Consider the following 11,611-nt stretch of genomic DNA (forward strand, 5'->3'; position numbering starts at 1 on the left):
TTTCTGCACTTATTTTTATAAATAAAGTTTATTAATAAATCCATATAATCACAATGCCCTCTCAGCTCTAAGATTCTGTTTTTAGAAAATATCTTAGCATAGGTTAATGGTGTTAACAGGAATGCACACACTTTTCTCATCTTTGGCACCTCTGGTGAATTCCTCAAGGGTCTCTCATTTGACTACAGGGCAAGTCCCCGGGGAAGGAATAACACTGCAACAGGGGAATGACAGGCTGCCATTTCCTATTACTTTACAGAAACTTGTGTAGTAATTTTGTCTTCATTCTCATGCTGCTGTATTTCTAGAACAGCTACCTTAGAAACTCTCTTGGGAATACTTAATAGAACTGCATATTCCAAGGATATGTATGCTGCTGCTGCTAAGTCGCTTCAGTCGTGTCCAACTCTGTGCAACCCCATAGATGGCAGCCCACCAGGCTCCCCCGTCCCTGGGATTCTCCAGGCAAGAACACTGGAGTGGGTTGCCATTTCCTTCTCCAATGCATGAAAGTGAAAAGTGAAAGTGAAGTCGCTCAGTCGTGTCCGATTCTTCGCAACCCCATGGACTGCAGCCTACCAGGCTCCTCCATCCATGGGATTTTCCAGGATATGTGTACAACATTGTAATTCTCATAACACCCTTCAATAGGCATTGTACATAAATTATTTCATGAAATTTGAGCAATAGGGTTTAACTATATTTGACCTTTTTATTATCTGAACTTCTGCAACTAACTAAAAAGAAAGGGAAGGTAAAATGAAAAAAAAAGAAAGCTGGGTAAATTGAAGAGATCACAAACAAAACTGGACTTAACTGCTGGGATGACTTAGAAGGTATATAACATATTTACCTTTAACAATCTTCTTTGCACAGTCATTATACACTTGCTCTTGAGATGTGTTTGACTGGAACACCCGGTCAAATGCATAAGGCTTGGACTAAAAAACAGAAACACAAGTTTCAACTATACAAATTAAATGTGAAACAGACATTTCTAAGCTCCTTTAAAGACATCACCGTATATTTAACCTTCAAAATAGGATACCTACTATGCAGCACTTAGAACCTTTCTGGAAAAGTCCTTACTTAGGGCCCAGAACAAACCCACTACAATAAACTCCACAAAACCAAGTATGTCTGTTTTAGTCTTTGTTGTATTTCCAAGGCCCAGCACAGAAATTAAGTGTTACTATGGTGGTCACTCATACTGTTGAGTGATTGTTACTTAATGAGTGTCTTTTCTGGCAGATAGAGACTCTATTTTCAACACTAACTCATCCTGCAGATAAGGAATTAGAATCGTGAAAGGTCCAAATATATAAACAACAAAATTAAAATTCAATCTCAAGTCTCCTTTCAGTTCAGGTTTCCTCCCATTATTCCACTCAGCTTTTCAGTGTAGTGCAACAGCATTTCAACCGTTCATCCATTTAAGTATTTATGGAATGCCAGTTATGCTGGACACCACACCAGAAGGATGACCACGACAGAGTCACTCTCTGCTTTAATGGAAATAACAGCGGGGCAGATATCAGACAAATAATTGACTAGAATTCCATCCTGCACAAGAGGGTACTTCAGAAGGGCTATGACAGCACTTAGGGGAGAACCTGAGACTGGGGAAGGCAGAAGAACAGCAGAGAATCACTCTGGAGAAGGGATGTTAATAAACCAAAGAATAAAGAGCACACCAACTGTCAGTCTCGTCAGTGTTACTCATGAGGGAGAGTGAGTGTGGGGAAGTACTCCAGGCACCGGGAACAAGATGCTTAAGGAGCCTGAGGTTGAAAGGAACTTGGAGCATCAAGAAACCAAAGGATGTTGTTCAATCTCAAGTGCAAGGATGCGCAAATCCAATGTCAACATGGTTAAAAAGGCAACTAACATTTTAACATTATTTTTAATAGTTTTGATTATGTGGGTCCCTTAAAGGGCCTAGAGAATACAATTTGAGCACAGCTGATACAGCTTGGGAAGGAGCCAGAGGTATGAAATGAAAATCAGAGAGTATACTATCCATGCAAGTCAAGGAAGAATTTTCAAGGAGGAAGTGACTATCTCATACATAGTGGAGAGGTCAAGGCAAAATTGAAGACTCCAATGACAAAGATCAGACTGGAAAGAGGTGAAAAAAGATTAGGAGGTAACTGAACAGAAATCTAGCTGTGGCACAAAGAAAGCTATGTTTTATGATGGGCAAGATCCGAGCAAGTTTAAAAGCTGGCAGGAACAATTAGTAATCTGAGAGAGAAAGTAAGCATCTAAAGATAAGAGAGGGAGCATGAGGGTTCTCAGCACTGAAATTAAATGTGCGCCAGCTCTCTGCTGCTGCTGCTAAGTCGCTTCAGTCGTGTCTGACTCTGTGCGGCCCCACAGATGGCAGCCTACCAGGCTCCCCTATCCCTGGGATTCTCCAGGCAAGAACACTGGAGTGGGTTGCCATTTCCTTCTCCAATGCATGAAAGTGAAAAGTGAAAGGGAAGTCGCTCAGTCGTGTCCGACTCTTAGTGACCCCATGGACTGCAGCCTACCAGGCTCCTCCGTCCATGGGATTTTCCAGGCAAGTGTACTGGAGTGGGGTGCCAGGGCCAGCTCTCTAGTCTCTTCTAAAGTAAAGGAAGGGAGCTAGGCCCCAAAATAAACAATCATGACCCCAGAAAAAATCCTTCACCTTGCAGAATACTGCCTAGGATCTTAGCTAAAAAAGATCATAGTTTTTAGAAACTATACCCTACAACTCCCCTCCCCAAAGCTTGGAATAACACTAACAATGATACAAACAGCCCCTAAAAGCCAAAGCCATTCCCAATTCCCCTTCTGGCCTCCCACCAGACAGGCTGGAAACTAACCACTTGCTACCTGAATGTCCTTGTAACTACTGGCCACATGACCCAGCTCCAGACACTATGAAGTGACAGTCTGCTGGGAGGTGTCTGAGAATCACTTCAGCCAAAGCTGCCCTTTCTCCTTTCTGGGATGAATGTCTGGAACTGGAGCATCCATCTTGCAAACAAGACAGATATGATGATGAAAAGTCAATAACTAAGGATGACAGAGGGTAACAGAGTCAGCAAGAAGTAAAGGTCCATCTCCAGACTTCCTACGTGAGAAAAATAACCTCTTATTTATTTAAACCACCATTAGTTTGTTTGTTTTCTCTCTGCAGCTGAAAGCATTCCTGAAGGATATACTCCCAAAGATGACCTCCCTTTGGCATCAATTAAATGTAGGCTTCTCAATGTCTTGATTATTTTTTGGCTACAACACACATAAAGTGTCCTTCTGCTAAGACTCCAAGACACTGACATTCAAATCTACAGGTGTGGCTAATAAAAGACAATCTACTATTTCACTGATGGCGCAAGATGTATTCATGATAATTCTGAAAACACAAGTTCAAAATAACAGAAATAAACTATATTTATATTTTGTTCTATCAAAGAAAAAAGTATTTTTCTCTCTTCATTTACTCAGCAAACATTTATTTAGTATCTATAAGGTATGAGAACTGATGCTGAAGCTCCAATACTCTGGCCACATGATACAAAGAGGGACTCACTGGAAAAGACCCTGATGTTGGGAAAGATTGAAGGCAGGAGCAGAAGAAAACAGAGGATGAGATGGACGGCATCACCGATTCAGTGGACAAGAGTTTGAGCAAATTTCAGCAGATCGTGAAGGACAGGGAATCCTGGCATGCTGCAGTCCACAGAGTTGCAAAGAGTCAGACATGACTTAGTGACCAAACAACGACACGGTATGAGATATTGTAAGAGAGTAACACAATTTTAGAAATGACATTTAATTAGTATGAGAGTAGGGCACAAAGAACAACAGAGGAGAAGGCTGGATAAATTATCAAACAGTAAGAAAGAAAGAAAGAAAGTGAAGTCGCTCAGTCGTGTCCGACTCTTTGCGACCCCATGGACTGTAGCCTATCAGGCTCCTCTGTCCATGGGATTTTCCAGGCAAGAGTGCTGGAGTGGATTGCCATTTCCTTCTCCAGGGGATCTTCCCGACCCAGGAATCAAACCCGGGTCTCCTGCATTGCAGGCAGACGTTTTACCATCTGAACCACCAGGGAAGCCCCCAAGCTAAGCACTTATATAGAAGGACTGAATATAAGTGATCAGTAATGTTGCCTGATTTGAAACAGAGACACCCTCCACCATTAGCAAATTCACGAATTCTAATTTTGCTTGAAGAAACAAGTTAATCAGTAGAAGTTAGGTAACAGTATGACAACTGCATCCTTCCAAAATAAGGCAAATGATATTTTATTTAAATAAACATTTAAACAATAAAAAAAAACAAACACCACTGAAGTCCTATCTTCAGTTTTACATCGACCAAAAAAAAAACCACAAAAACTGCTCACAAACATTTAGAAAGAGATATGCCAAAAATAACAGGTAATATAAAGTCTGCCTCAAAAGCTGATACTTTATGCAGCTGTTTATTCAGGCATCACCTCACACCAAATATGCAAACTACCACTGTATTAGAATAAGGATATGAGCATGCAGATATAAAGATAATAAAGCTGGGATTGAGTGACTTTTTAAAGTTGTTGGTGGTGGTGGTTTAGTGGCTAAGTTGTATTTGAAGTTATACCACTGTTAAATAAAAAACTACCTTCAGTGCTTAGTATTAAGTTGACAAAATAGCCTTACTTTACTTCCAAAACTGAATTATAATTTTCTTAAATAAAGCAAATGTGATCCTGGCTTCCTGGATGAAAAATGAGACTTGTGAAACATAAAAACTATTTCTAATGGTCTATAACAAAGGTACATCCCATAACTAATAATCTTTCAAATAAATTAAACACTCATGATCTGGATATCCATATCTTTAGAAATTTGGCCCTTGGTCTTGAAATATACATTATGCAGCCTTTAAAAATGTGTATCTTCAAAAATACTCCAACTCACAAGATGTATCCACATCTAACTTAGGCTTCAAGGAGACAAAACCAAACAGGAATGTGTATTTACCTTAGATTTCTTAAGTTCAGTGGTTCCTATCTGAATCTGCACAGACCAGGCTGAACACCAAATTTGGTTACAAAGGACACACTTCTGGCAGGAATATGTCTTTCTCTGGAATTCTGAATAGTGATTTTCAGATCACATGGGATTACATCATATTAGATTTTCCTTAGTTAGACACTGATGTGGGCTAACATTCTGCAACTGATGGCTCCTTTTTTCAATTTTCATATATAAGGTAATCAGGATCGAACACCAAATCATCATTCATTTGAAAGGGGAAACTGTGCTGTGCTGGAGGTAAGAACTAGGTCCAATTTCAATGAACCACAACAGTCCGTTTTGGATTCTGGCAGCCTCTATAGTATACCATATAAGGAATGATAGTAAAGATACTTGATGCAAGTATGCATGTTCCACTTTTATGATGCATAAACAGATGAAGGAATAACTTTTCTTATTGATTTCTTTTATTCGGTGTTTTCAGCTGGCTCCTTTGAACTACAGAAGGCATTTCCCTTATGCCCCAGTTTTTGTGGGTCACAAGTTTGCTTATCTAAAGCAAATAGTTTTACTATATCACTGTCAAAGATCTTCAAAAAGTAACGCATTTCTATTTCATTCAATATGTGATATGTATAGCACTTCACTGAGCATTTAATTACCAAACAAAAAAAATGTGTACAAAGGCTGCAAAGCACAGAAAGACACTGCAAGATTACACGGCCATGGGGTCACATCACATTAAAATCACTGACTACGTGGGTTAACAGGAAAAAAGTTTGGACAATATATTGGAAACTGAACGTAGATGAAAATCAGAATCCTAAAAAATTATCTTCTTTGTGAGCATTGATTATACTTACAATTCGGTAACACTCTAAACTAAAACACTGATTTTTTAAATTTTGATTTAACCAGAAATCTGTATACATAATGTTTTAAAATTATTTCAGACAATTTAATTTTAAATGCTGCACTGCAGCAATTCCTTTTTAATCTATTTACTTTGAATCAGGGTCAGTATCCAGTAAAATGAAGAAAAAACAAGAGATGACTTTACCTAGAGGTTTGTTATTTCCACTCCTAGCTGCCGTTACAAATTCTCAGACAACTTAGAAAAAAAATTAAGGAATACACTTAAAAATTTTTTTAAAAAGAGATATCAGAGTAATTAATGACTTCTATATGCAAAAGACTGGTTTCTGAAAATAACGAACTAAACATGTTGCCTTACATTTTCTAAAGCTGTATCACACTCAGTTGTAATATACTTCTGCTTATAGTTAAACAAAAAAAAAACCCAAAACGACTAAAATACTTACCAGTTTATCTAAAGGCCAACTAACTGTACATTATTGATTTATGACTAAATTACTTGTCCATGATGTTTAATATCACCACTTAGATTAATTACTAAGGAAACCTAAGTAACGAACTTAAAATAACTTTATCCAAAGGAAACAACCTAAAATAAATGTGTGCTTCCTGTGGTAATTGTTTATTTTCTTTTAACTCTTTCCTCGTATCTTATGTCATATTTGGCCTGGAAAAGAAGGCTGTCTTCTAACCTAACCATAAAACATTTTGTGAATCCCAAATCTTACCATTACAACAAATAAATCTTGATAATACTATCGGTTTGAGTAAATAACCACAAAAATATATCTGAAGAAATAAGACAGGCTTAACACAAATCTGAAAGGAAAACAGCTTGGTTATGTCAACTACTGTAGAGGCTGAGTAATCACAAGAACTCTATGAGAAACTAATAGCCTACTAGTGTCAGTCAACCAACAACCCAGGCCTGGTGAACATCCTCTAAAATCACGTGAAATAGCTCATCCTGAAGGAAAAGAATGATTAGTTTCGTGCATAACTTCTTGGCCTCTCCATGATGTCATTTATAGCAAGGGTTTTTCTTTGGACTTGTTAACAAAGAACCAGCCTGACAGTCTTCACACAGTAAGAGCTGCAGTTATTAGGAACCTAATGACTTGTTTGCCAAAACCGTCCCAAGCAATGTGGAGCTATGACATTAATCTTCTAGAGCTGAACCTGGAAACTTTCACATAAAAATTCTAAGGAACTTGAGTTCTGTCTTACATGTCAATGCTTCTAACCTTCAATGTTCCATCTCCTGTGATATTTCTGTCCCATTTCTATATTAAGATATTCAAACTTATGCTAAATGGAAAGGCGAAAAAACACTAAAATTGGGGAGTGTGATAGCAATGTAGAAAGATGGCATCAGCAAGAAAGATGAATTTAATTTTTTTGTCAGAGTTCACTGTTCTGTAGGCAGTTACCTTATTCTCCATTTTAATCTCCTTGAATTGGGAATCATTTTCAGGACCTTTCACGTTATGTTTCACATTACAAAAGACATTATCTCACCATCCTTGTGATTATCAAAGTCATTTTTCTTCAAGGCAGATCCTAATTGTAGAAGTAGGAATCTGATACTAACAAGAAATCTAGTTTACTGATTAAATTTTATTTATTTATTTTTTTAAATCTGCTTTTATAATACTTTGGTATACACACGAAAAGTTAACACTCTTTCCCGGAGTGCTACCCCATAAAACCCAGTGAGTCTCTCTGGGCACTTATTTAACCCAACGTTGATCGGCGAGATCCGCTGGTGGATGAGACAAAATCGAGCGCTCCGATTTCCAAAGAAAACTACTTTTTACAGCCCTAGATTCGCCATTTGTAACTGTAAACTCAAAAGCGGGTTGGCTGAACACTGAAGGTACCAGCGTAACTGCGACTGTTACGGTTTTCCTTCTCCCACGGAGGAAACAAGACGGTCTAACGCACATTTAAGATTTCTTTTAAGACTAAATATCATTACTACTTAAGGTTCGGTAAGGCAGATCCCAACGTTCTCGGCCGAACTCTGATCTATTTTATGAATGATAAATCTGAGGGGAAGGGGGTCCGACACACCGACTGCATCTACATCAGAACCTGCAGGCGCACAGAAAGTCGGCGAACGAGCACTCAACTGGTTCCCCGGCGGCTCCACCCGCGCCCCAGGTAGGGGAGTGCCCGGGACCCAGGGCGGGTGCCTCCCGTCCCCGGCGCTGCAGACCGGGGTGGGGCGACCCCGGAGCACCCGACGAGGCGCCGAGCCCCTCCCCTGGGCCGTCGAACCCCACTGGGGAGGCTGGGGCGCCCCAAAGCTCGCTCTCCGCTCACTCCCCACTTCTCTCAACTCCCCGAGCGGCCGGGCCCGAAGGAGGGGCCCTGGGTGGGGACAGGGGCACTCACCGCGATCATAACCGTGTCTTCTCCCTGAAACTTGGCGATGTACTTATCACCGCGGTTCACCTCCGACTCGTTGAGCGGTCTGAAGCGACACATCACTTTGATGTTGCACTCGGCCGGGTCCGCCATCTTCCCGGCTGCCGGGCCCCGAGGCCGGGAGCCACTCCCCGCCGCTCAGTCTTGGAGGAAGTAGGCCGAGCCGAGGGGGCTAGCGTGGCGAAGGCCAAGGGCCCGCGGCCCGCGGCGTCGCGCTTCCCCGGCGGGGCGGCCGGGACCTGGGCGGCAGCGCCCGGGCCGGCACGGTCACCCACAGGCTCACTTCCGACCCATCATGGCAGCCATGGCGGCGGCGGCGGCGGCGGTGGCTCCTCAGCTTCTCCCTTGACTGGCGGGGCAGGTTGCTGGGCTGAGGGATCCCGGAGATCGGGAGCGCAAGCCCCTTCTTCTTCTTCCTAGGAGACAGCAGGCCGGGCCCACCTTCGGCCTGCCCGGCTGTCGGCTCGCCGGCTCACCGGCTGCAGCCCGACCACTCCTGAGGCCGCGGACGGGCGGCGGGATGGGCGGCGCGGACGGAGAACTGCGCACGCGCGGATGACCGGCGCCCCGGCGACCAATCCGCGGCCGCGCCGCTGCTCCACGCCGGGGTTGCAGGGCCAAGATACCGGACGCGCAAGCGCAGAGTGAGCTATCGACCCCGCAGAGGATTTCGGAGTTAAGCGGTGCTTTAACGTTTTTTTCTGTAGAGGACAAGGGACCTTGTTAAAAGTGCTTGACGTTGTAGTTTAAGTAAAACACTATATTCCTGTTAGGACGTGTTTGCTTTCTGTTTTGTCTGGAGATACATTGATTTCTAGCCCACCTTTTTAGAGGGCTTTGCCAGAAAAGGAAGATTTGAATGAAGGGCGGGACGTGGTTTATGGTTCAAACGGTTGATCATTCCTAAGAGAGGGGGTTGGGGGACAGGAATAAGAAAAAGGAAGTTTCGTCTGAGGAAAGGTGCTGAAGAAATGTGGAACAGTAGGGTAAGGTGGGAGAAGACCCCCGGGGAACTGGCGGTCCCAATGACTCCGTAATAATCCTGTGGAACTCATCAGTCTCCACATCTAGAGTGTGAAGAAAGAAAAACTGTAAAGACAATTAGGACCGCTAATCCTAGTCCCCGATTTTTGTTCGTAAAATGGAAGAGTAGGACTTACCTAGTGGTGCAGTAGTTAAGAATCCGCCTTGCAAGGCAGGGGGCAAGGGTTCCATCCCACATGGAGAAACTAAGATCCAACCCAACATGCTGCTGCAGTGTGGCCAAAAATAAACAATTAAAAAAAAATAGAGGCGTGTACTATTGTTGTTCAGTCGCTAAGTCGTGTGGAACTCTGCAAACCCACAGTCTGAAGCACACCAACCTTCCCTGTTCTTCACTACCTCCTGGAGTTTGCTCAAACTGATGTCCAATGAATCAGTAATGCTGTCCAACCATCTCATCCTCTTTCGCTACCTTCTCCTTCTGCCCTCAATCTTTCCCAGCATCAGGGTCTTTTCCAATGAGTCAGCTCATCACATCAAGTGGCCAAAATTTTAGAGTTTCAGCTTTAGTCCTTCCAATGAATATTCAGGGTTGATTTCCTTTAGGATTGACTGGAGAAGACTCTTTGAGAGTCTGCTGGACAGCAAGATCAAATCAATCAATCCTAAAGACGTGTACTATGAGAGCCTCCAGTTGTTCTCTGTCCTCCCCTGATCATGCTAATGCCTGCAGAAATGAATCCAGAGTCTAAGATTCAGGTTTATTGATCCACAGCAAAGGGGGAAGAGTTCACACCTCAGGCATCTTGGGACATCTCACCAAACACAGAAAAGGATGGAGTTGTTACAAAGCTTTGGGGGAAGTGTGGAGTTTAAGTAAATTTAAATGAATCTGTATTTTGATTGGTTCCAACAAAGCAGTGCTGTGTGATACCAGATCTGGACTACAAGTGGACCCAAAAAGTCTTGTTTCCTTGTAACTACAATGTTAAGATAGATGTGGAGTATTGTCTCCAGAAACCCCTTTTCCACAGCTCTGCACCTGGCTTGAGAATCGAGGCTACCTCTCTGTGTCTTAGACTCTTAGGTAAGAGTGGAATGTTCTCTTCTTATTGATGTAACTTTGGGTGGCAGTTTCTGACCATCTATGATATTAGAGAACAACGTTTTCAGTAAGAAAGCAATAGTCAAAGAAGAAGGTTGTTGCAGCCGGTGGGTCACCAGTTTTCAACCTTTGTAGCAGGATCTCATTAAGTTTCTGTCCTCAGTCTTCTGCTCTTTGCTGTTGGAGCTCACTTCTTCAACAGCTGCTGGTGTCTCTTCTCTATAGCCCTGAGCTTTTCACCTGACTGACGTTTCCATCTCTCCAGCTGTGTGCAGGCCACCTTGTTTAGGATGCTTTCCCTTAACCTCAGATTTATTAGTATTCCAAAGATGAAATTACTCCCTGCCAATACTGAATGCAACTACTCAGCTCTCCATTTTTGATGATCAGCATCAACATTCTTCCATACTTCCAGGCTTAAACAGTTCCAGTCACCTGTAACTCCACTGTTTTCATCTCAGAGGTGGGAGGGGGTTCAGGATGGGGGACATATGTACACCCATGGCTGATTCACGTCAGTGTATAGCAAAAACCACTACAATATTGTAATTAGCCTCCAATTAAATAATTTTTTAAAATCTACAGAAGAGAAACATGGGAGTCTGTGTACCTGAAGTTCCTCAACTTCCATTCCACTATCCCCAGTTGTTCCCCAACTCAGAAGATCTGAGCAATGATTGTTCTAGAGCTGTGATTTTCAGACTGCTCCATGGAGTAGAGGATACAAAGAAGTGACTCAGGAGGTTTCACAGGTCTGGGGAGAGAAACGAGGTGGATGGAAAGGCTAAGCTGGGAAGCTCTGGGAAGCTCTGCTGTTCAGCATCCTTTAGTTGCCTTTCAACCCTCACCTCTTTCCTCTTTCTGCATGACAGATTCTGGAAGCTCAGGCTTTATGAAAACAAAATCCAGAACAGGAAGTATCTGCGAGAGCTTTCTGCTTCCAAATCTGACACACATACTTCTTATAGGCGAGTGAGCGCAAAGAGCCTGACTCCACACAGAACCAGGAAGGAGAAAAAGGCCATGTGAAAAACAAAATCTTTCTTTTTCTTGTTTTTTTTTTTTGCCACACCAAGTGGCCTGCAGGGTCTTATTAATAGTTCCTTAAGGGGCCTGAACCTGGGTCCTGGCAGTAAACGCACTGTTTTAATCACTGGACCACCAGGGAATTCCCAAAAACAAAATATTTCAAAAAATTGTTCCATTACACAAGTAAGGA

The 11,611-nt window shown here is 42.4% G+C and overlaps 1 protein-coding gene across 3 annotated transcripts in view; it reads right to left on the reverse strand.

The window, feature by feature from the left end:
• KIF5B (kinesin family member 5B) overlaps positions 1 to 8,833 on the reverse strand; it is a 47,928-nt gene extending 39,095 nt beyond the window's left edge. For 2 of the 3 annotated variants that reach the window (XM_070381872.1, XM_005891933.3), the window contains exons 1-2: positions 8,271 to 8,832; positions 854 to 941 (exon numbers count right to left, since the gene is read on the reverse strand). In XM_070381872.1, the coding sequence (XP_070237973.1) occupies positions 854 to 941; positions 8,271 to 8,396 (214 nt within the window). In that variant the 5' untranslated portion in view covers positions 8,397 to 8,832. Of the gene's footprint in view, positions 1 to 853; positions 942 to 8,270 lie in introns of all 3 variants that reach the window. The other variant, XM_070381874.1, reaches the window with a different exon arrangement.
• Between the last annotated feature and the right edge of the window lie 2,778 nt (positions 8,834 to 11,611).

Source organism: Bos mutus, chromosome 13 (assembly GCF_027580195.1).
Source record: "Bos mutus isolate GX-2022 chromosome 13, NWIPB_WYAK_1.1, whole genome shotgun sequence".
Taxonomy (NCBI): Eukaryota; Metazoa; Chordata; class Mammalia; order Artiodactyla; family Bovidae; genus Bos; species Bos mutus.